The sequence below is a fragment of the Perissodus microlepis genome, chromosome 5 (assembly GCF_051167445.1).
Source record: "Perissodus microlepis isolate ML-2025 ecotype Zambia chromosome 5, ASM5116744v1, whole genome shotgun sequence".
In the NCBI taxonomy this organism is placed as follows: domain Eukaryota; kingdom Metazoa; phylum Chordata; class Actinopteri; order Cichliformes; family Cichlidae; genus Perissodus; species Perissodus microlepis.
The window spans coordinates 32,398,229-32,420,071 of record NC_140465.1 but is presented as its reverse complement, the minus strand read 5'-3'; the positions used below and the strand labels follow the sequence as shown (position 1 = coordinate 32,420,071).

The following is a 21,843-nucleotide window of genomic DNA, read 5'->3' as shown; positions in this document are numbered from 1 at the left end:
AAATAACACTTTAACTTGTTCAAACTCTAAACAGCCAGACCTCATTATTGTGCTCATTACCTAATATACACAGAAACCATCACATATATCATTAACCCATCACTGCTAATCCTTGTCTGAAGCCATCCATACCAAGGAGGAGCATATCAGGAGGCCAGCAGCTTAAGAAGTTAGGCATGAGCTGACATGTTTCCAGACCTGGCACTTATAAACTGAAACTGGACCAAACAATGCACTAAAGCTAAATACCAGCCCTTCGTCCACTTGCCACTGGTTACTGTGGGAGCAGCTGGAATGTGACTGGGGAGTTGCTGACCTCAGAAGCATGTTGTTGCCTCTGTAAACTATGTCAAGCAAAGAATGTCCCAATGTTACACCTCAGGGGAACAATGTTGTGGGTGAAAACAATGTCGTAAATTACTGTATAAAAGAAGTGAAACATGTTCAGTACATAGAGGTCAATTGAGGCAAAACAAAAAAAAAAGAAGAAAAAAACAGGTTTGCAATAATAAATTAAATATACAAAAATGTGGAGTTCATGTTTCGCAAAATGTAAGATGTGAACTATTCAAGAGACGATGAAAGTGAACATCAAACAAATGAAAGATTTAGCAAAAACTCAAGACTGCAAAAAGGAAAATCTTACAGATACATTATGAGCTCATTTCGGTCCATTTCATGTTCTGTCACTATGTAATGGTTTCATTCTGTGTTCAAACATCACCTTTTCATGTGTGAAGTTTGCTTTTATTTTCCAATGGAAAAGAAAACACGTTTGTTTTTTTTCAGCGCTTCTCTTAAACTTGTAAACAGCAAGATTCAGATTCTGGGCTGGACTAAAGCTAAACAGTCACGACTGCTCAATCGATAAAGGGCAATGCTGCAGAGACAGAACAACTGATTGATTGACCACTATTGATAATCAGGCTGAATGGCTTGTGACTAATTTCACCATAGAACACAGGTATGGTTAAAAGTCAGATATGTTACGTAATATATATATACATATATTTCTTTCAAACTTTCAGTAGACGTATTGAAGTTTGGTTGACATTTTACACACAAACATTGTTCTGTGCTTGTAAATAAAGGCTTAATCTAACAAATACGTCAATAATGATGTTCATGTGAAACTTTTAATAGGTTTATAGGTTTGTTTTGTTGTTTTTGAATTTAACCACAACACAGAACTGAATAAGTGGAAGAAGATGGATGGATGGATGTATGGATGGATGGATAGTCTACAGGGACAGGGAGGCTAAAAAAGACAGGAGCTAAAATGTCTAGTTTCACAAGGGAATGCTTTAAGACAACTGCATATTATGCAATTGCATAAGTGAGCACAATAGGTCCGATTTAAGGAACTCCTTTAAAATAAATACTCATTACTAATCAAAATCAGTCTAAAAAACTTAATGATCAGGATTTGGCTTCAATATGCCAAAACCACAAGTGGGGTTTGTGAACATTTTGAGGCATATGGTACACATACAAGGAAGAGGAAAAACACTCTCGTCAGTGCCTTTTCTTATTGATCCCTAATTTTGTGGGCTGTTAAATGCCAGCTTTACTGTATGTGTCCCTATTCTATCACTGATTAATGTGCATCTCCTTCTGGTCAATTACCCGGGTCTATATGATTTAGATAGGTCTGTCATTCCTATAGCCCATTTCATTAAAATCATGGATACATGCCAACTTTGGGAGGTGTTAGGTATGACATAAGTGAGAGAGAGAGAGAGAGAGAAAGCAGAACACAGTGAAACTTTTAAATGAATTCACATGCTGCCAAAGAGATTTGATTACTTTGCATAGTGTGTCAGGAGAGTTAATTATCCTAATTCAACAAAGTGAAAGTGAAGGAAACTTGAACTGGATCTGGCAGAACACAAGAACAGAGTAGAAGGGATGCTTGGTGGCAAATGTTCACTTTTCTTTTGCTTATGATTGCTGCCTAAAAGGCAAAAGACTCATCGATTTATAAAGTATACACAAACTATTTTTCCACCTCAAATGGGCAATTTTAGCTTCCAACGATTACGAAAACACATTTATTGTGAATAATAAAAGTAAATATCTCCCACTCCATCCCCAGCATGGCAATGGGGCACGATGCTGTGAGACAGCTCAGTGGAATTTAAACCTGTAGTGAACTAAGAGACTGACACAAAGAGTGGGCCACCAATTTAACAGGGGCCTAGAATCGGGGCAGAGGGTTCAGAGAGGGCTTGTTAAGTAAACTTGATGGCACTGAGGGAGAAAGGGCCTGTTGGAGATTTGTGATTTAATAAAGCTATGTTATTTAACTGGTTAATCCATTCCCTTGCTGAGTGTAAGCACAATGTCCTTACGGGCCAGCAGCTCTGAAGGAAAAAGGACCCAAGCTTTGTGTCCACAGCGTTACAGGTTTCATGGCAGGGTTACTCACAGAGATTCAGAACAATCCACATAACACCACACATTACTACAGAACTACACTACTACTGATGTCTGATCGCATCCAGTCTGTTAGACTCCTCAGCCATTTCTAACACTCGCTGCAAGAGAGTAATAGGACAGTGGCAGCAAGTTTGCAGCACTGAGAAGGGTCGTTTATATTTATTTGCATTTCATAAAGCAGTCTTAGCGGAGTCATCTTTACTGATTCTGAATTAGCATTTATATTTCTGTACTAAAATTCTTTGTCACTTTTACAATACATAACAACTAAGAACAGAAGCAGGACGAAAGAAAAGTTATTGTGATGTAACATTATCATATTTAATGCATGTGCCACGTAAGCATTTAAACATTTGGGGGACTAGACAGGTGGAATTTATTCTTCAGAAAGTGCCAAATACATCATCAACAGCACACTCACCTTCTCGTGTCCTAGTAAGATCTAACAGCTGTGTATTAGCCAGGTTAAAAAGAAAGGAATCATGATCACAGTAATAATTATACTGGCATAAGAAACCAGTCTGTTTGCTGAATACAGACCTTAAGAACACATCGGTGTTACAAACTATATACATTCATAGAAAACACACTCAGTTCTGACACTATTTGGGTGATTATAGCTTCAATTCCTTTGAGCAAAGATGCACCAATCAACAAACCAGGGACTGAAATCAGCCAATTTTCAGTTTTCTCGTGGGTGTACAGCAACTCGCTTTCAGTTAATTATTTGTAGTTCTTTCCACTACCACAGCACTTTACTTTCAGTTTCAGTGAGAGAATCCTGCAATTTACTGCAATACTGTTAAGTTTAAGAATTTTTTTTTTTTTTATGAAAGTAATAGTCTGCATTGAACAAAGGTTACCCACATATGCTGTCAGTTGTACCCCTTAGAAAGAGAACTGGAATTATCAGAAATCTTTATCTTTATCTATCTTTATCAATATAGAACCATAAATTATTCTCCAGTTAGGAGAGAAGTAGTTTTAGGGACACAAGTTCCAGATGAAGGAACAAAACTGATCATTCCAAACAACAGGACCATCCTGCATCTGCTGCCACCCACCAGATGAATACATTACCTAACACACAGAAATACAGACGATCGCTTTGCTGACTGGACTGACACAGCTCAGCCACGACCACCTGAGAATTTTCAGTCGGGACGTGTTAATTAAGAAAATCTCACCTGCCTCCCTCACTACCTTTCTAGCATGTCCTAAAAAAACACACAGGTCAATCTCTGGATCAGGGAAAGGGAAAATAATCATGTGTGAGTGCAAATTCATGTGAAAGTGCAGTCTATTTACAGATTATATCATGTGTGAATAGATAAGAGGGCTAAGACATATGCTGCTTCAGTAACAGAATCTCAACTTGCACAGAAACTTTTTCAGACAAGGAATGAATAATCTTAGCCAGCAGCATGCTGTGTCCCAATGAGAAGCTTAAAACTTTACTCTCCACAGTCATTATGTTCCATAAATCACTCGCCTAACCCTACTTAAATCAATACAGTAAGAGCAAGAATATATATCTCTGCTGGCCTTGCTTAAAAAGACTATATGGTATGTATCTCCCTTTGAGGGGCTATATTCACACATGTCCTTGAAGAGCTTGATTTGTAGATATGAAATATGATTTTAGCCCTCAAAGCAAAATGTAACTCAGTCTGGTCCTCATCATTCTTCTTAAAGCGACTGAGCTGTTCATTTTGTAGCCAAAGAAGTGAATACTTACAAAACCAGAGCTAGAGTGGCTATTGCATACACTTTAACAGGAACCCAGTTAAAGGTCAACAAAAAATCCTCTACGTAGCGTGCCGTATAAATGCTCTCAGTTTGATCAGTTGTGGCCCTGCTGTTTGTAAAGCACCAGTTGTGGCAGTTATTGATTTCCATACAGGCAGGAAATCGCAGAAGGAAAGACTCTAGTCGAAAATACACAATGTTATTGTGAATGCTAGTACAAGAACCAATCATATATTGGATGTTTATCATTGAGCCAAATACACAATATATTGCATGCTTACACTAATTTTTAATTTGATAAAAAAAAGTATTAGAAAAATATGTGCATTTAAATTCACAGATATGGAATAAGAACCTTCATTCACTCATTAAATAAAATAAAACAGTGTTTGCAACACACAGGAATTTCTGTGTGCATGGTGTGATCTGAAGTGTTGCCAAATCATACAATACAAGCCTATGTTAAGGACCCATATTACTCCTCTGAAATGTATTGTAAGGGTTAAACTGAATAGTCACATTTCAGCGAGAGGAAATGTTTTATCTTGAGCTTATATGCACAGTACTCCAGAAAGACTGTTGTGGGGCTATAATGACAATGAAACCCAGTAAAATGTAACTGCTTAAATGAACTTAACTTAATGTGTAGCATCAGAGGGAGGGAGGAGTGAGCACAGTGGTTTGCACTTTGTTTTAATTTCTCTCTGGTGTTGGATCAGTTATGAACCAAATTGATCTGTTAACAGGAAACGTCTCATATGTCTGTTAAAACACAGCTTTTACTGACATCGTGTAAGCATGTTAATAGCTGAATGCTACAATATGTGACTGAAAAACAAACAACGATGAATGCAGTTCCACATGTGGCACAGAGTATATTCATTAACACATGGACAGCTTGAGATTACACTGTAAACAATGTTTTGCTACACACAGATACACAGGCATCTCTGTGTAAAGACACACAGGTATTACCTCAGAGATTTCAGGGTTATATTGTGAAACTGTTTGTAACAGGTTTTGTAATGCAGCTCTGCTCTGGATAAATCCCGGGCTCTGCCTGATTCTCACATTCCAGGACCTCGCTCACTGTCCTGAACAATTTCTAAGAGAACGTTTTGGCTTTTTTTTTTAATCAAAAACATGTTGATTCTCCTTCAGCTTTCTTTCATTTATCTGAATTGTGACACTGTTTTCAAAGAGAAGCACAAATACATGAAACTTTGGCTTGCAATGTATTATTTCTGTTAGAACATGCCTCACATTCCCTCATCAGGTTATTTTTAGCAGCTAATTTGCGCAGCTCTTGGTAGAATGCTTCTTATTATTAAAATGAAATGACTGCGTCTTTATACTGTACATAAATTAGCGCATTGTTAGTAGATCACGCGCAGAACTCCCCTTCGAAGTCTGTCCTATTTTGATTTTATCTCTTTGAATGATGTATATTTAGTTCTTCGAACGAATTAAGAAGGATATAGATGTATTTTTGTACATTCAGGATTTTAATTTGTTGTCAGGACTTCCTCCACCTCTGCAGTGCATCTCTTGCTTCCGCCTTTTACAATCCGCAAGGTCAAATATTAACAACAATACTCAACATGTGAGGTTTACTCCATAAAGTTATTATATGGATACACTTCTTCAATTGACACATATTGCACAAACCGGGAATACAAACTCGCCATATAATGTAAGGGAACTCTCCATCATAAATTTTAATGTACATAGAGAGAAAGAGGCCTGAGTTGCGTGAATGTGCGAGAGCGAGACATCGGAGAGATTACGTTTGGAGTTAGCTCTAGTTGAGAATGCTGACAAAGCATCCTTCAGCCAACACTTATCACAAACACAAATGAACCTCTTCAAATCAAGTCTCACCTCAGGCACTCCTGAAACATATTCCCGTTTGTGCATATTGGATGTTCACAATCTGACAGCTTCATAGCAAGTATTAATACCCTTAGGTCTGGGGGGATGATGGAGCCACATTTATTAAATACAGTCAAATGTGCACACACTGTGCTCACTGAGTCTTCATCTTAAGAGACATAATGATTCAGATTCAAAATACAGCCTGCATGAAAGGCATGAAAGGCACAGCCTGAACAGCGTAGCAACACATGACTCAACACAAGCCGTCACTGATAGTTATCTCTTGGTCCCTGGCACATGTGATACATGTGTAGCCATTTACACAGCATCACACTGTGCAACTGGCTACACAGTGTGGCTAAAAATTAACAACTGACAGGAAATGCACAGAAGGTGCTGGCTAGCAGTTTCAGTTCAGAAAAAACATGCACATCGACCGTTGTTCAGTATACTGGAAATGGTTCACAATAGCCTGCCATCAATGACGATGTTTAAATCAGGACAAATCTGCAGAGTTGACTAAATGTGTGACAGCCAGGAATTTGAGCGTCTATGTTTGTGTGTGTGTGTGTTTGCAGCACTCTCCTTGCACTCCCCGTGGGCAGACAATCCACAGTGTGTTGACAAAGCCAACTCAAACATCACACAGCCAAGAGTCAGGGCAAGGCCACAAAAAAACATCTATAAAAGATGTTTTAAACCTACGCAGACCGAACATGTCCTATTTGGCAAAGCATCTTACTGACATATTTCAAAGAATTTAAAGGAACAAAAAGTTACCAAATGTGGGAGATTACATAATTATAAATTAGTATAATCTAGTATCTCCTCCATTTAACACTGGAGGAAAAGCTGTATGCACCACAGAAAGGTCTGTCTAAGAGAGACAGTCTCATATCCAGCTAATTTAGAATTGCCACTTAACCTTACTTGCAAGTTCTTGGGCTGCAAGCCACCTTGAAACCCTGAATCGGGTAAGTGGTTAAGAAAATATATGCAATTAAGAAACCTAATCATGCAACTTATCACAAGGTTTGAAAAGTAATTTTTTTGTACGTGTCATCAAGTTTAGCAATGCTGTACTTTTTTTCTAAACTGCCTACGAGAAGAAGAAATTAAGATTTGTTTTAACCTGACGTTTCACGTCTCATCCAAGAAGCTTCTTCAATTCTAATTTGTTTTAACCACATCTCACTTTTGAAACTGACACACTTTTCTCTAACAGGAATAAATGGGACCAAAATTCTAACTAACCAACAGCCCAGCAGGGATAACAGACATTAGGATGCTTTATACAACTAACAGGACATGTCCAAAACATATACCATTCCTGCTAAAATAATTTTAGACAAAGGAAAGACTGCAACTATAGAGCTTCCATAACTAAGCCTACTTAATCCCTGACTATGCGTGCACTGGGCCAGAGAACAGCTACCCTAACGAAAAAGACAGGACAGAGAGAACTGCAAGTGTCCTGAGAAATGGGCATAAGAAACTCTGTGATTCTCTGTGTCTTAAGCTCTTTGTCTCATTCCATCCCTCATTCTCCCTCTGCACACATAATCACACAAACACACAGAATCTCCAACTCTGCTGAACCTCAGGTTGACATTAAGCACAAACACAAGCACAAACCTTTGAATCACACCATGACCAAAATGTACTTTTTATATGCACCTTTAAACATTGAACATTTCAGCAATTTAAGACTACAGACAAGCACATCTTGTATAGGTAATATTTTTTCTATACTCTGGTATAGAATTTTTAAAATTATTTTCTTAGCTACTTTAGATATTTCTCCTTTGTCCAAATAAGCACAATACACTGAAGACCCCTGAGGAGAATCTGTATGCTTTTGAGGACATACTGTAAGTATGCTGTAAGACCATTCATGTTTTTCCTTATTTAAATGAGGAAATGATCACATCTCTCATCACTCTGCTTTATGGCCAAATGTATTAAATGGGGCAAAGTAGCGTAAGGTTGCAGACACACACACAAAAAAAATGTGCAGGTGGAAGCTGAATTCTTTATTTATAAACAAATACATAAGCATTTCATTTGAATAATGACCAACACATTCTACCAAGAAGAGTGCACACTCATCAGAAAGGAGCACACCCAATGAGCAAGCAAGTAATCTGTCAAGAAAGGTAGTACAGTGTAAGCATAGGTGTTAGGCATATGTTTCTCTCCAGAAACAGCATGGCAATCCAGATCAATGAGCAGCAGTTGAAGCAGAATTGATACGCTTTTGATGGAAAGGGAAATTCTCTTTTAGAAATTACTGGGGACTGTGTGGGGTCTTCCAGGGTAAGACAGCCATTCTCTGGATAAATATTGCAGCTCAGGTAGAGCACGAGACTTATCCTTACAATAAAGCTGCAATATTGCAAACATTTTTATCATACAAACCTGCAATCTGTGTGTGCTAAAGCTGTAGGATGTGTCAAAGAACACCAAACATTACTGATCTTGCTTGATGACGGAATGATTTTTGCTGAGATTTTGCGGAACACGAAAGTGACCGACGTTCCAGAATAAGGCAGGAAAAACTGAATTTTTTGTCAGCCGTAGCAAGGGAGAGCAGTGCTTATTTTTTCCATTCACTGACAGAGCCTGATCTATGATCTATTTATGGCTTATTTATTGAGTCAAAAATACACTACAGTTGCATTACAGATCAAAGGTTTACAGTTTTACTACTGTTTATGTTCACTGCCGCCATTTCTAACTCAGGGTATGCTGGCCTGCTCCAATTTTTTAGTGGGAAATCTGGGTTGAAAGGGCATTCAAATCCGAATGGGAACTCAAAATTTTAACTTTGGACTTTTTCAGGAACCCACCATAATCTAACACTCACTATACATTGCTTTATTTTGACATATATATCCATATAGCATGTCGCAGATGTGATAACAGAGTTAAGTTACGAAACAAGAAATGAAAAAATCTGTTGGCGATGTTGCAGAGCTTCCTATGTACGCTGCTGAATGACGACACACAGATGACAAAAAACATAAAACAAAAAAAAGAAAATACAAAATTCAGATTTGTTTTAATACTGACTCTCAGTATCTTGATAACGTCAAATGTTAATAAGAACAGTAAAGTTCTATACTGTTTCATCACCTGTATTATTGGAGTTCTGCTATAATCATTCAGGATAAGGACCATGACAAACTGCAGGAAGGAGCCAAAGGATACCACACTCAAAGCTTTGAGCAATCCACGTCAGTTATGCGGTCATTCTGATAACATCTCCCACAGTCAATCCAAATAAACTCTTAGTGGCAACCATCAAAGCAATATCAGGCATCTGTTTTTGCCATCAAACAACTGTTAATGACACACAACTTGCATTGAATTGCCTACCGCAAACCTTCAGTAAATCACATTCGTATTATTAGTTTAAATAATCCCCACTTGAAATTTTATGCTCTAAAATGAAAACTATCTGTCTTTTATCTTCTCCTTCAGTTGCAAAATTGATACTCGACCTCTTTGGTAAATCTCCATCTTTACTACTACACTAGAAAGTGTTGACTGTCGAGAGCGACTCCAGCTAATTCGGCAGTTTTGTGACCATTAATTATCTTTAGCGCCTGTTTATTTGGCTTAACTGTGACACTTTACTTGGCCTAGCCATTGCTGGCTCTGTCCTGATGGACTTCAGACATGGGTTGCAGGCATGACTAGACTTTACCAAACGAGGTATAAAAAACAATTACGAAAGCTCAAAATAAATGTAATCCTGTGTACTTGTTTTCTGAGTTTAACCTTCTACTGCAGGAGCTCATGTCTGCACAGATACTAAGCAGCCTTCCACCTTGTTCATCACGGGAGCTCTCACTGTGGTGTGTTACATTCTTTCCCGTACAATAAAAAAAAACTTAAACTTGACTCCTGGGATACCTTGGATACATGGACAGCATGTACCCACCCCCAACCCACCCCTTCACATTCACACTTGCCTCAATGTCCTGACCTGTCCTTTGCAGCCTATTTATCCTTCCTTCCTCTGTGTGTGTGTGTATCTGTGTGTGTGTTTATGTGATAGTGGAAATTTGTGTTCTATGTGGCACTATAGTTTCTTTGTTTGTGTCCTTTTTGTCAAACCTTGGTTGCCCAGGGAACAATTCTCCCACCAAACTATTCCTACCCTCCACCCGGTATTGCTCTCTCTCTCTCTCTCTCGCTCTCTCTCACAAACTCACACACGCACATGAACTCACACACCTACACACACACACACACACATACAAAGTTTTATAACTCTGTGCATGTACATAGTGGAGTGGATGCACACATTGTCTTGGCTGGCGAGCTGGCTGCAACGGCAGATGCATTTTCAGTAAGAGTCCAAATTAAGAATGGATAGAAACACAGCAGTAATGACAAACTGCTGCTCATTTGTCATTTATGCAAACATCACAGTTGTACACCTTCACTTCATCAAACAATGCCTAATTGGTCCATGATGTTTTCACAGTTAACATTTTACAAAACTCATATATAAATCTCATCATTCCTCCTGATCCTAAGCCTACAAGTTGTTGCTGTGACTGGAAAATGTGAAAAGAACAGGTTGTGATGCAGCAGAAGCACACACACAGGTAAAGACACCGCATGTTCGCACACTCACACATAAGCAGTCAGGCCATAAATGTCGCTGTGAAGAAATGAAGGCAGCTGTGCTTTTATGGCTTCATCTGGCCTGTTATATTTATCTGATACCCCCACCCTCACCCCCCACCCCATGTGCTATCTTTCTCATACGCATACATTGATTATTCCATCAACAATATAATATAAGGTCCAAAAGTAAGGTGAAGAAAGCCAGCTCTAATTGTTTTCCGTCAAAAAAAAAACAACACAGAATATTCACAAATTCCTATTTACAGTGAGAGGCTTTACGCACCTTCATGGTCACACCTGGGAGCTGCCCACTGTTGCCCTTTTCCACTGTTGCCCTTTTCCTGTACTATTGGCTGCTAAGCAACTGTGTGGCCTATTTAAAATCATGTGACTCATTATAAATCGATAAAGTAAACACTGGTAAAATCATACCCAGCTGTGCCACATATGTGCCGCTGGAAATGCTTAACCCCTCACAAAACTGGTCCTAATGAGCAATTTTCCTGTTTTTAATGTTCTAATTTTATGCACACAGACAATTCTTAAGAAAAACCTTAAGCTAGCACATCATTAAAGAAATACCTAGTGTCCTTGAAGCCTTTGATTATACTGCTAAAGCAGACCTTGACATTAATACCCTACATGTGCTGCTGTAGCAATCAAATTGCATTAATCTGAGCGGGCAGATATGTGTTTAATACAAAATATTTTATCACTTGACTTTCAAAAGAGTTGGAAAGGAAAAAAAATCCCAGCAAAGGTACAGAATGCTAACCAGGTGTCTAATATGCCTTAACTCCTGTAAATGTTGTGAAAGGGTTTATCTGACAGATTCAAGTGTTACTGTTCATATAGTCAAGATATTTTAATATGATGGAGGCAGTTTCTCCTTGATCTCAGTCAAGGCCGTCTGTGTTATGAATTTAACAGAGCGCTGAAAACTGCCGTGAGCACAGCAGTGGTGTGTGTTTGTTGCTGTGTACATGTAAAAGAGAGTGCTACCCTGACCTTTAACACCAAAGTGGTGCCAAAAAGGAGCTTGCTTCTCACTGTGTTTGTGAGTATCTTGACAAAATGCCAAAACCAAAATAAGCACTGTACATGAACTTTATGTCATCGGTATTTTCAAGCATTATCATGATACAGAATAGTCCTGAAATAAAGGTGCAATCTTGAAAATTGCAGCTGGAAAAAAAAAAACACACAACCCTAAAGATGTTTTCTTTTATTCCCGTAAAATGCTCACAAGATTTCCACTACAGATATGCATCCTGAAGTCCAGTCATCTCCTGGTCAGACAGACATACATCAGCAGAACATCAAAAATGTGCGTGCACACATACCCCTCAGTGAGCCTCTGAGCCTCTTTTGCCTCCTCACTCCTCTATCGGGTCCTCAGGGGGGAGAGAGACCCATGAAATGATTCCTGACATGTCAGATCACACAGCAGCACCGGTTGAGCTGTCTGATATCAACACTTTTCTGCCTGACTGTGGACAAGTAAGACAGGGGGATTTGCAATGATTTCCCCTGGCTATAGCTCTACTTGTATCTCCTGTGCTGACTTAAGTTGCTGAAGCTGCCCTACTGTGCCAGTTAACCCTGAGAAATTCTGTGTCATAGAAAAATAGCGATTCAATAACCTGTGTCAAACTTCAAATTCAATTTTTTTAGGATAGAAAATACATAATTATTAAAATTTGTAGCTAAAAAAAACCTACTAGGTTTTCATCTGGAAGACGAGAAGCATCGTCACTGAATAATATCAACTCGAACCAACCACTGTCCTTTCTGTGTCAGCTTGGCAGGAGATGCCAAATTCCTGTTGAGCAATCATTTAGAAAGAGAAAAGAGTGTTTTTAATCCTTTCCCCCTGTCTTCACAATTAAAATTCACATCTCAGATTCACCTTGTTGTGTTACACCCACTGGCAGACTGTCACATTTACATCCATGCATGAACATACCCTGAAAGAATATACTGAGAGTGAAATAGAGAATGACTGAGATATTGTACATTTGCTCCAGCATCTCACACAAATGAGTGAGCATAAAAGGACGGGAATACACCTCCTGACTCCACCACAAAGCTTCCTATGCAAAGCCAGCCCATGAGTTTGCAGTAGTTCTGACATGAACCTAACTTCGTATCAGTGTCAAACGGTTTAATATTATCGAAAGACGGTTCATTAGCATACTGGGGTGCTCACAGGTGTGAGCCCTAACAGTATTCTTAAATAGTGAGGCTTTTCCTCTCGCTGTTTGAGTTCAACTCATTATTTGGATGTTTCCGGTGAAGTCAGATCAAAGTTCTGATTAAATGAAGCGTCTCTCCCGGCTCGTCATTTTTCACCCTCGAGGAAGACTGAATCAGGTCTGGAAAAATCTATAAAGAATATCAAGGTATCAAACATTCTCATTATTTTTACCTATGTATCTATTTGGAGCTGTGGGGTGCACAGAGGGTGGATGAGATATAAGAACTTACGTACTTTAATACCCTGAGGACTATATCATTTGGCAATACGAGGAGTTTTTCTTCTTTGCATGTTTTGTAGTTAACTTCTAATATCCTGTCACTTTTCAGAGCATCTTAACAGCAAAGCGAGCGCACAACAGGAAGAACAATGAAAGAAAGACTGAATTGGACAAAGAAGAAAATGTCAGAGTCACAGGATGTACTCTGATTTTTTTGGCAAAATGAAAACTATCTTACCTTCAAGGATGACTTCTTTCCCGGTTTTTTTTAACGCTTGCACAGCCTCGTCATGTGTGGCCTCTCGTAAGTCGTAACCATTGACAGAGAGTATGGCATCACCAACATAAAGGGCCTCGGTCTGGTCAGCAGCCAGGCCTTTAAAGATTTTGGAGATGAGGATTGGCATCTTGTTTTCCTTGCCACCTGCATGATCAGACAGGAAAATCAAGTTAAAAATCATAAGGAAAAATCCAACTTTTACCACTAATTAGCTTCACAAAGCAGTTTGGTAGTTCCTATTTGAACGGCCTATTGGCAGTATATAAAGCAAATCAAATTATATGTTTTCTTGGATGCTGGTAAATAAAGCACTGATAAAAATGCCCTTAAATTCACTGTGACTTCACACCAGAAGGTATAAGTCATAAAACTAAAAAAGTGTGTGGCTGGTTGGTAGTTATAAACATGAAATAAACAGTTTCTGTCCCTTATCACCTTAACATTAGTCACCTAAACTGCAGTTAAAAGAGCACATAAAAACTGATGGAGACAGTGATCGACCTACTGTACTATGGTCTGTGTCTCCGACTCTCCCTCCCTTTGTCTCTTTGTCACACAATGAAGGTCAACTAATAAGCTGATGGATGCGCTGTAACTCTTGTGGTGGGCTTCCGCACTTCATGTGAAGTATCATCGTTAATGTCAGCTTAAAGCTGGACTTTGGCCTTCAGGCTAGTGAGAAATAGTCTTAAAGACGATAAAATGCTTTTTGTGTTTTGGGTTTTTTTTGCTATTTCTTCTGGGTAATCCCTCTGCGAGGATTTTTATCATGCAAATTTCTTTGGACGCCCAATGTAGTATTCTTAAAAATATCAAAACTTCTACACGCCACCAGGACGATGAACTTATCCACTATTCTGAGCACCATAGTATCATATAGATGTATAATCAGAGGCAATATGTGGTCCTCACTGACTCAGTCACTGAATTAATGAGGGTGTTTCAGAAAGCTTAAAGAAAAGATAAGTTAATGTGGGTTTTAAAGCTATGTTGGTGATGCTATCTTTTATGTATATCATCAAATGTTTAATAAAAAAAAATAACTTATAACTTATAAAGTTGAGTAATTATTTTAAATCTTAAAAAAGATATGGGAATTTGTCACAGGACAGTTAAGTAACACGCATGAATATCAATACTGCTAGATATATTTTTTAAGGTTTATGTTTAATTAATGCCATTTTGAAAAGGAGCTGAAGATCCAACAACAAATACAGAAGCCAAAGTAGCTGGATACCATGTTATCTGCCTATAAGCCTATAAGAGTCATTCTAAGAGAGCATTTTGTGGTTGTAAGTAGATACAACTAACTGGTAGAAATGATAGACTTCACTATACTACAATACAAAAAATACTGCAGTTTTTTCTTTAGTGGGTGACATTGTAAATGGATATTGCATATTGTATATGGAGTGTGAGAGACTTCTACTATCAACGTTGGAAATCTACAGGCCACAGTCAACAGGACCAGGAAGGTGCAGGAGATGTAACCTGGGACAGTGTACACTGAGAGACACAACCAAGTGGCTGGGATAGTGTGCAAGCACAGCTGTGCCACATATGGGTTAGAAGTACCCAACTCCCAATGGAGGACACCACAGAAGGTGGTTGAGAACAACAAGGCTAAGGTCCTGTGGGACTTCAAGCAGCTGCTGGCCAGCCAACCACACATAGTGGTGGTTGACACGGAGCAGAAGACCACAGTGGTCGTAGATGTGGCAGTCCCAGGGGACAGCAACATGAGAAAAGGGAGCACAAGAAAACAGAGAAGTAGCAGGGACTGAAGGAACAACTGGAGCAGATGTGGAAGGTAAAGCCCATAGTAGTCCCAGTGGTAACAGGAGCATTAGGAGATGTAACTGGAAGAGTGGCTCCAGCAGATTACAGGCACAACATTAGAGGTCTAAGTCCAGTGCAGTCCAAGGAACAGCTAAGATTCTGTGCAGTACCTCAGACTTTTGCAGAAGACCCAAGGAGGAACACACACACACATACTATGGCCTAGCATGTTATATACCACTAAATTAACATTTTATTCATGAGGTAACAGGCACAAGATAGCCCCAACTCATTACATTCTTTAAATAAGTAACTACACTCTTGTACAAAACTGAATAATAACAATAACAGTAAATAATAATAATAAAAAATTGTTAAATGGAAACTGGGCAGCTAATCCAACCACATAATTAATACTGGAAGATCTAACAGAATTGCTGTGAATGGACAGAGTTGCAACAACGACTGCAGACAATATGAGTGAACATACAATAAGGCTTCATTAAAGCTGATATGGATTGATATAGCTCAAGATAACACATTGCATATAACAGAGGATTTAAATGTAGTACAGCAGTTGCACAGTAGGCAAGAGAGTTTCTAGGATATAGTGATACTGGTTTCTAAAGCCATTTTCAGACATGATGAATGTAACATTAATGGCTTCATTAGTCTGTTAAAGTGGCGGCATTCAGATATAGGTCACTATCACTTTAATGTTCCACACAGGTTCATTCAGACATGCCCAAGGCAATGATGGAGCCAGTGATTTCTACCATAAAAAAGGAGACAAGCATTGTCAGCATAAGCTCTACTCAAGTGTGGCAACACTTTTGAACATGCCATTGTCTACAAGAGCAACGTCTCAGTGTGTGCTGCTCAGCATACCAGCATGTGAGAGACAGCAGTGGTGACCTTACGCTATCCGCTAATGTGACTGCAGTTCTAACTTGTGTCGTTAATAAAGTTATATTTAAATGTTACTCGGCCTGGCCTAGAAAGATAGAGATCATGACTTTTACAAAAAAAGTGAAGCTCGTTTAGACATAAGGCCAACAAGTTTGGAGGTCATCGGTTTTATGGTAAAGAGTGTGAGTCTGAAAAAGGGCTAAAGTATCCAGGGGATGATGAGGAGGGTGTCAGAAACACTTAGCGCTGGCAGAGAAAAGGATGGGGGCACGTTTAGAGAGTAGACATTTGAATCAATGAGGAGACAAAATGTTTAAGGAACAGTTAAAAATATTTTTTTCCCACTTTCTTTACATTATAAAGCCTGACCTTGGAGGAGAGAGGAAATTCCCAAGAGAGTCTGAAGTTTCCCTCAAGTCTGAAATACCACTTACTGGAATGATTGCAGAATAAACATTTTTTGACATATTGTTCTAAAAAATAACCATTAATATGTCTGCCACTCCCACACAAACCTTTATTTCCTTCCTACCATTCTTGCAGGTGCATTTCATGTCAAATACAGTTCAGCACCTACAGCTGGGAATCTGTCAATCAAATATAAGGTGGGTGGCAGTGGTACAGACAGGGTGGAGCCACAGAAGCTTCTTATGGGAGATTAGTAAATGGTATAATAGTGCTGTGTATCTAATTTATTTATTATAATGCTTCTTCATCATCAAAAAATCTGCACGACTGCACTTCAACTGTCATCAGCTTAATTCACACAATGCTGGAACAATATATAGAGTCAAAACAAAACTTCAAAGTATTGTGGATTCATATTCCTGATGCAATTTTATTAATATTTTTGTTATGCAATGTTGCACTTGAGTCTTGCTGACTGACAAAAATAATGTCTGGAAAAAGTATGAGTTGGTCTGTTATAAGAGTTTCTGGAACCAAAACATGGTTTCATAATATTTGACCCACCCAACTGGAATTCAACACATAGGGACTATTCAAACAATGTCTGGGATGGTTTTAAAAAGAAAATAATTGTTTTATGGTACTGTTCACCAACTGCCTTCTCTCAAAGTAGCATTCCCTCTGACTGTCATTGTGGTTATATGCACAGACCGTGCACCTCAGTGGCTCCAAAGAAGGAAAAATGTCTGCAGAGGCACGCAAACTTTTACCATTCGGCCTGTCCAGAGACCTGGAGTCTAGATTCCATGCCTCCCCTCTTAAATTTAGACGTGAGTTAAAGTTGCCTCCGTACTCTTCCTCAAGCTGGGGTGGGCTCCCTAAAATTAACACTAGTGGAGTACTCCACTCCCAGCCACATAGCTTTCATCTTTAGCCAATGACAACTGACTGCTGTGAGCTGCTTCTCTCAGCTGTTCGCAATGCGGTGTCAACTAGCCTACAAGTTTTTCTCTGTTCTTTCATTTGTTTCCCCCTGCGTTTCTGACACTTTTTTCTTCCTGCTTCTTTTTTCTTTTTACTCTTTTCACCTCTTTGACCTCTTGTCCCATATACCATTTCATGTTTGGCCTGCTCTTTCTGCCTGCACCTTTCACTTTCAATCTTGTATACCCTTCCTCCCAAAACTGCCTCTGAACATCCAGCATCACAACAATGTCAAGCCAAAAGGCTTCTAGCTATGATTTGGTTTTAATAACATGCTGTCTGATTTTCAAACCCACCCATTTCCACAGATGGACATCACAGTTATGTCATTAGGGTTTGGCTTTGTTTTGTTGTTGTTGGGAATTGCGGGGGGGGGGGGGACTAAAAATTAAGATGTCACCAGCAGCTACAATGATGAGCCATCTTTGCAACATGACAATAATGCAAGTTTACAATTATCTATCAAATCGACACTGTACATCAACCAATCGCCAAGTGATTACCTGGGAAGACAAACTTGCCAGGAGGAAGCTACAGCTCACACACATGCAATTATACCCACACATGCTGCTTATAGATCCATGCCCGTTATTTATTACACCTTTTACTGCCTTGGCAGTCCATGCTTTACAACACAAGGTGACTTAAGGTTGTGAACTGACAATAATTCATTGATATGATACATGTCATCACACAGGGGTTATGATTAAAAATATAATTTGATTTATTGAGACTGTGCAAGAAACCTAATGAGATTTTTATTTTTATATGTAATTCTAGGAAAACTCTTCCAGTACATATTTACAACACACCACCAGGAAAATCTGAATTTAGAAAGCTGACTTTTTAGGCGAGAATTGTGGGGTCTGCATTTGCATTTATCACGACCCAAGCAAAATAAGAAACACAGTATGTAATACATCAGTCTGCAACAAACAGTGTTTATTTAAGTTGCACAAAAGAATCATAAGTTCACCACAATAACCTCAAACAATTCTAGTTAAAGCCAAGGAGGCGGAACCCCACTGTGTGTGGCAAGAATATGAAAATGACCACCTAATTACTGTTTCAATTATAAAGACAATATAAAGACACAAAGCAAGCTGTGTAAAAAGAAAAAGTGTAAATCTATCAGTCGCTACTAAATTTCAAGAACAAAAGCTTGTCCGTCTATAAAATATAATAAAATCCAAAACATTCCTAAAACTTTGTTATCACATTCCTGTCCGTTTTATCTTTTATATTTACATAGCATCCCACTGCTCAACCTTCCTAATCATCTTCAGTTTGAGATCCCCACAGAGATAGGCTATTTTCGTGGAAGCAGGACAAGGAAAAGTAAAGGTAAAATATGGAGAGATTACAACCTTTCTTCATTGAGAAGTCCCTGTAGAAACAATATTCTTGTGGCCACTATGTGCAGTAGAGGTCTCTGTGTCCATGTCTACTCCCGTTTGCTCATTCAAAAGCAAAGTTCAACAGCCAAAAAGGTCTTTGAACCACCTAAAATACTCTGTAGAGCGTGGATTTTACTCTGTCACATATATTTATTGGTGTTACAGCTTCATAATCAGAAGTTAGATCTAATAAAACTAATGACACATTTGTGTATGTGAGTGTTGGTTGATAACGCATAATATTCAGGTTTATAACCTGCTTTGTTTGGTGTCTGTAGTCCATAAATAAATATGTTTAAATGAACTGCTGGTGTCGACACTGCTGGGTAATAAGCATCTACGGAAAGTATTCGGGGATATGTGGAAACTTTTTAAAACCCAAATCGAGTTAAACAGAATCACGTGCCGTTTCTTGATTCCTCTGAATTCAATTATTCAAGTTATTTAAACTAGTGTTTATTTTTTGTGTTTGTTTGGGGGCACACGGTGGAACCCAACGTTACATGACAGTAGCGAACTAATTACCGTCTCCGGTGACCGTGGTGCACTGAAATGGTTCCCTGTTGAGGTGAGAAACAGCTTGAGAAAATCACAGCTGTCGTTTTTTCTGCGCTAACATCGGACCTAAACGTGTGAGTTATAACACGAACGGATATTTTTCATAGAACAAATCGCGGAAAAGTTGCATTTTACGCACGTTTCTGAGAATTATTGCACATTGTTGAAGTTAGGCAACTTAACTGGCCGCTGTTTTCGCGGTGGGTGACAGAAGGTACGCTGTAGTCAAAACTTGTGTTAACTGACAGTAACTCGCCGTTCATGCAGTTAACTATCTTTAAGATACTTTCGTAAACTACCTTACCTTTGATACTGATTCCGAGCCCGCCAACATCTTGCTTGGTAACTCGCACCGTGCGCTTCACGTTGGTGATGGTTTCCGGGACCGGGGACGAGCTGAGGTTCGGGGGGTCTCCGTTGATAGCACCGGCGGGACTCGGGTTTGGCTTCGCGGGTTCTTCGGTGCCCTCACCGGGGTTTAACGTGAGACTATCTTCGGTAAGTGTAGCCAATACCCGGATCCAGCGGTCCACGGTGACTCGAAGTTCCAGCAGTCCCGTTTTCTGCGCCTTCATCGCGGCAGCCATGTTCAACGCATTCCTGGAATAACTCTAGACGGGCTGGCAGTCCTGTAAGAGGGGGTAGAGGGCTGTGGTAGGGGGCATGCAGACACACACATTGAGCCCCCCTCCCTCCCTCTATTTTCTCCTCCTCCAAAAGAGGTTTATCCAGTTGTAGGCTAAGTAAAGTTAATTGAGGGCGATGCGATTAGCAGCGGTGTTGACACACACTCAAAGTTCAAAGAGCTTCTTGTTCAGCCCATCCGTTAATCAGCAATGTGAGGTTGAGCCACGCATAATTAAGTTTTGATTCATTATTTATTTCGAGTGTATTTCAACACCCAGCCTCAGATCACAGATCTCATTTCCAGTGTGCCCGAAACGCGCAAAATCACTGCGCATATATATATAAGTTCTGCAATAAGGAAAACAAAATCGATATGCTTTCAAGTCCAGAAACGCATTTCTAGTGAAGAGAGCTTATATCAGGAATGACACCCACTAAGCATCTTCGGCTTGAATTCTACTGACAGAAAACAGTGGGTGTGATGTTACCATGAAGAAGCCTGCACGTTAATCAGAACAATTATATTTATTAGCTCTTATTCAAAATGGGTTTCAGGACAACAGGCACTGAAAGAGGCCATAATGCCCCTCAGTACCATGACACTGATGCCCTGTTGCAGCAGCTGAGGCATAGTTAAAGTTGGTCAGTAACCAATAAAATGTTGTTAAAACCAGACACGTGACCAGTAAGATGTTGTACAAAGCATGATTAGCCCAAAGCTCTTCTCCAGTAGGTACCAAATGAGTTGGCAGCATGGTGTTTGAGCATCGCAAAGGATGAATCAATACTGGATACAGACCAAGACCAAACGACCTCATCTCCCAGACTGGGAATTCCATGACAGTGAAGAAATGGGCTAAAAAATACATGAAAACTTTGTTGTTTGTGTTTGAAATTTTCTGCAGATAGAAGGTAGAATCGTGGTTTAGATTAGTAAACTGATTCCACCGGGGCTACTGCCAAAAATGCAAACTCATGGTGTTTCAGTTAACAACCAAAAACAATCCTGCGTATGCTGAAGATTAGTGCCAGTAAGTGGAATTTCAGTTCTTTTCAGTCCACAATTTTCATGTTTAAATTTCCAGTTCAAACTAAAATATTTTTCAGATTTATTTTATTTCCTTCCTCATTTCTTCAGTTCAAACTGTTTAGCAATGCTTTCCATTTCTTTTGTAATTTACAGAAATCTACTCTGGCTGTCAGTTTTCTTTTTCATTTAGTAGTCAGTAGTAAATATTTAATGAAAAATGTGGAAAAAAAACATGCAATAACTATTTTGAACTATTTCCTAATATGCCATGATTTCAGGAGTAATAGCCAAGCCGTTCAGTCTCGGTCTTGACAGAAACTCAACGTGGATAAGTACTGCACTGTTGTGGTGACTCAGCAGAGGTGCACTTAATTGTGCAGCATAGACATTAAGACCATGCAGGAGTCACTGAAACAAGCTGATGAAGCAGTCCTCATTTCCTATGCTCTGTTGCATCGGCAAGGTATCTGTCAGCCCTTCAGCTGTGTGTGTGGCAGCCTGTGTTGCATTTGCTTCACAGCAGGTGAAATAGCAAAGAAGTCCCAGCACTCAGGGTTGGAAAACACTCTTCTGGGTGGGCTGTTGAGAGGCAGTTGCTCCCTTAATGAAAACAAGTTTGGAGCTTTGACTGAAAATTCCTCTAAACCCACACAGATGCTCTAAATATTCTCATCTGTCAACAACATTTCT

General features: G+C 39.3%; 1 protein-coding gene across 1 annotated transcript in view; it reads right to left on the bottom strand.

Moving 5' to 3' along the window:
- snta1 (syntrophin, alpha 1) overlaps window positions 1–20,561 on the bottom strand; it is a 30,722-nt gene extending 10,161 nt beyond the window's left edge. Inside the window, exons 1-2 of the mRNA XM_084929432.1 lie at window positions 19,801–20,561; window positions 13,420–13,605 (exon numbers count right to left, since the gene is read on the bottom strand). Of these exons, the coding sequence (XP_084785558.1) occupies window positions 13,420–13,605; window positions 19,801–20,083 (469 nt within the window). The 5' untranslated portion in view covers window positions 20,084–20,561. The remainder of the gene's footprint in view (window positions 1–13,419; window positions 13,606–19,800) is intronic.
- Between the last annotated feature and the right edge of the window lie 1,282 nt (window positions 20,562–21,843).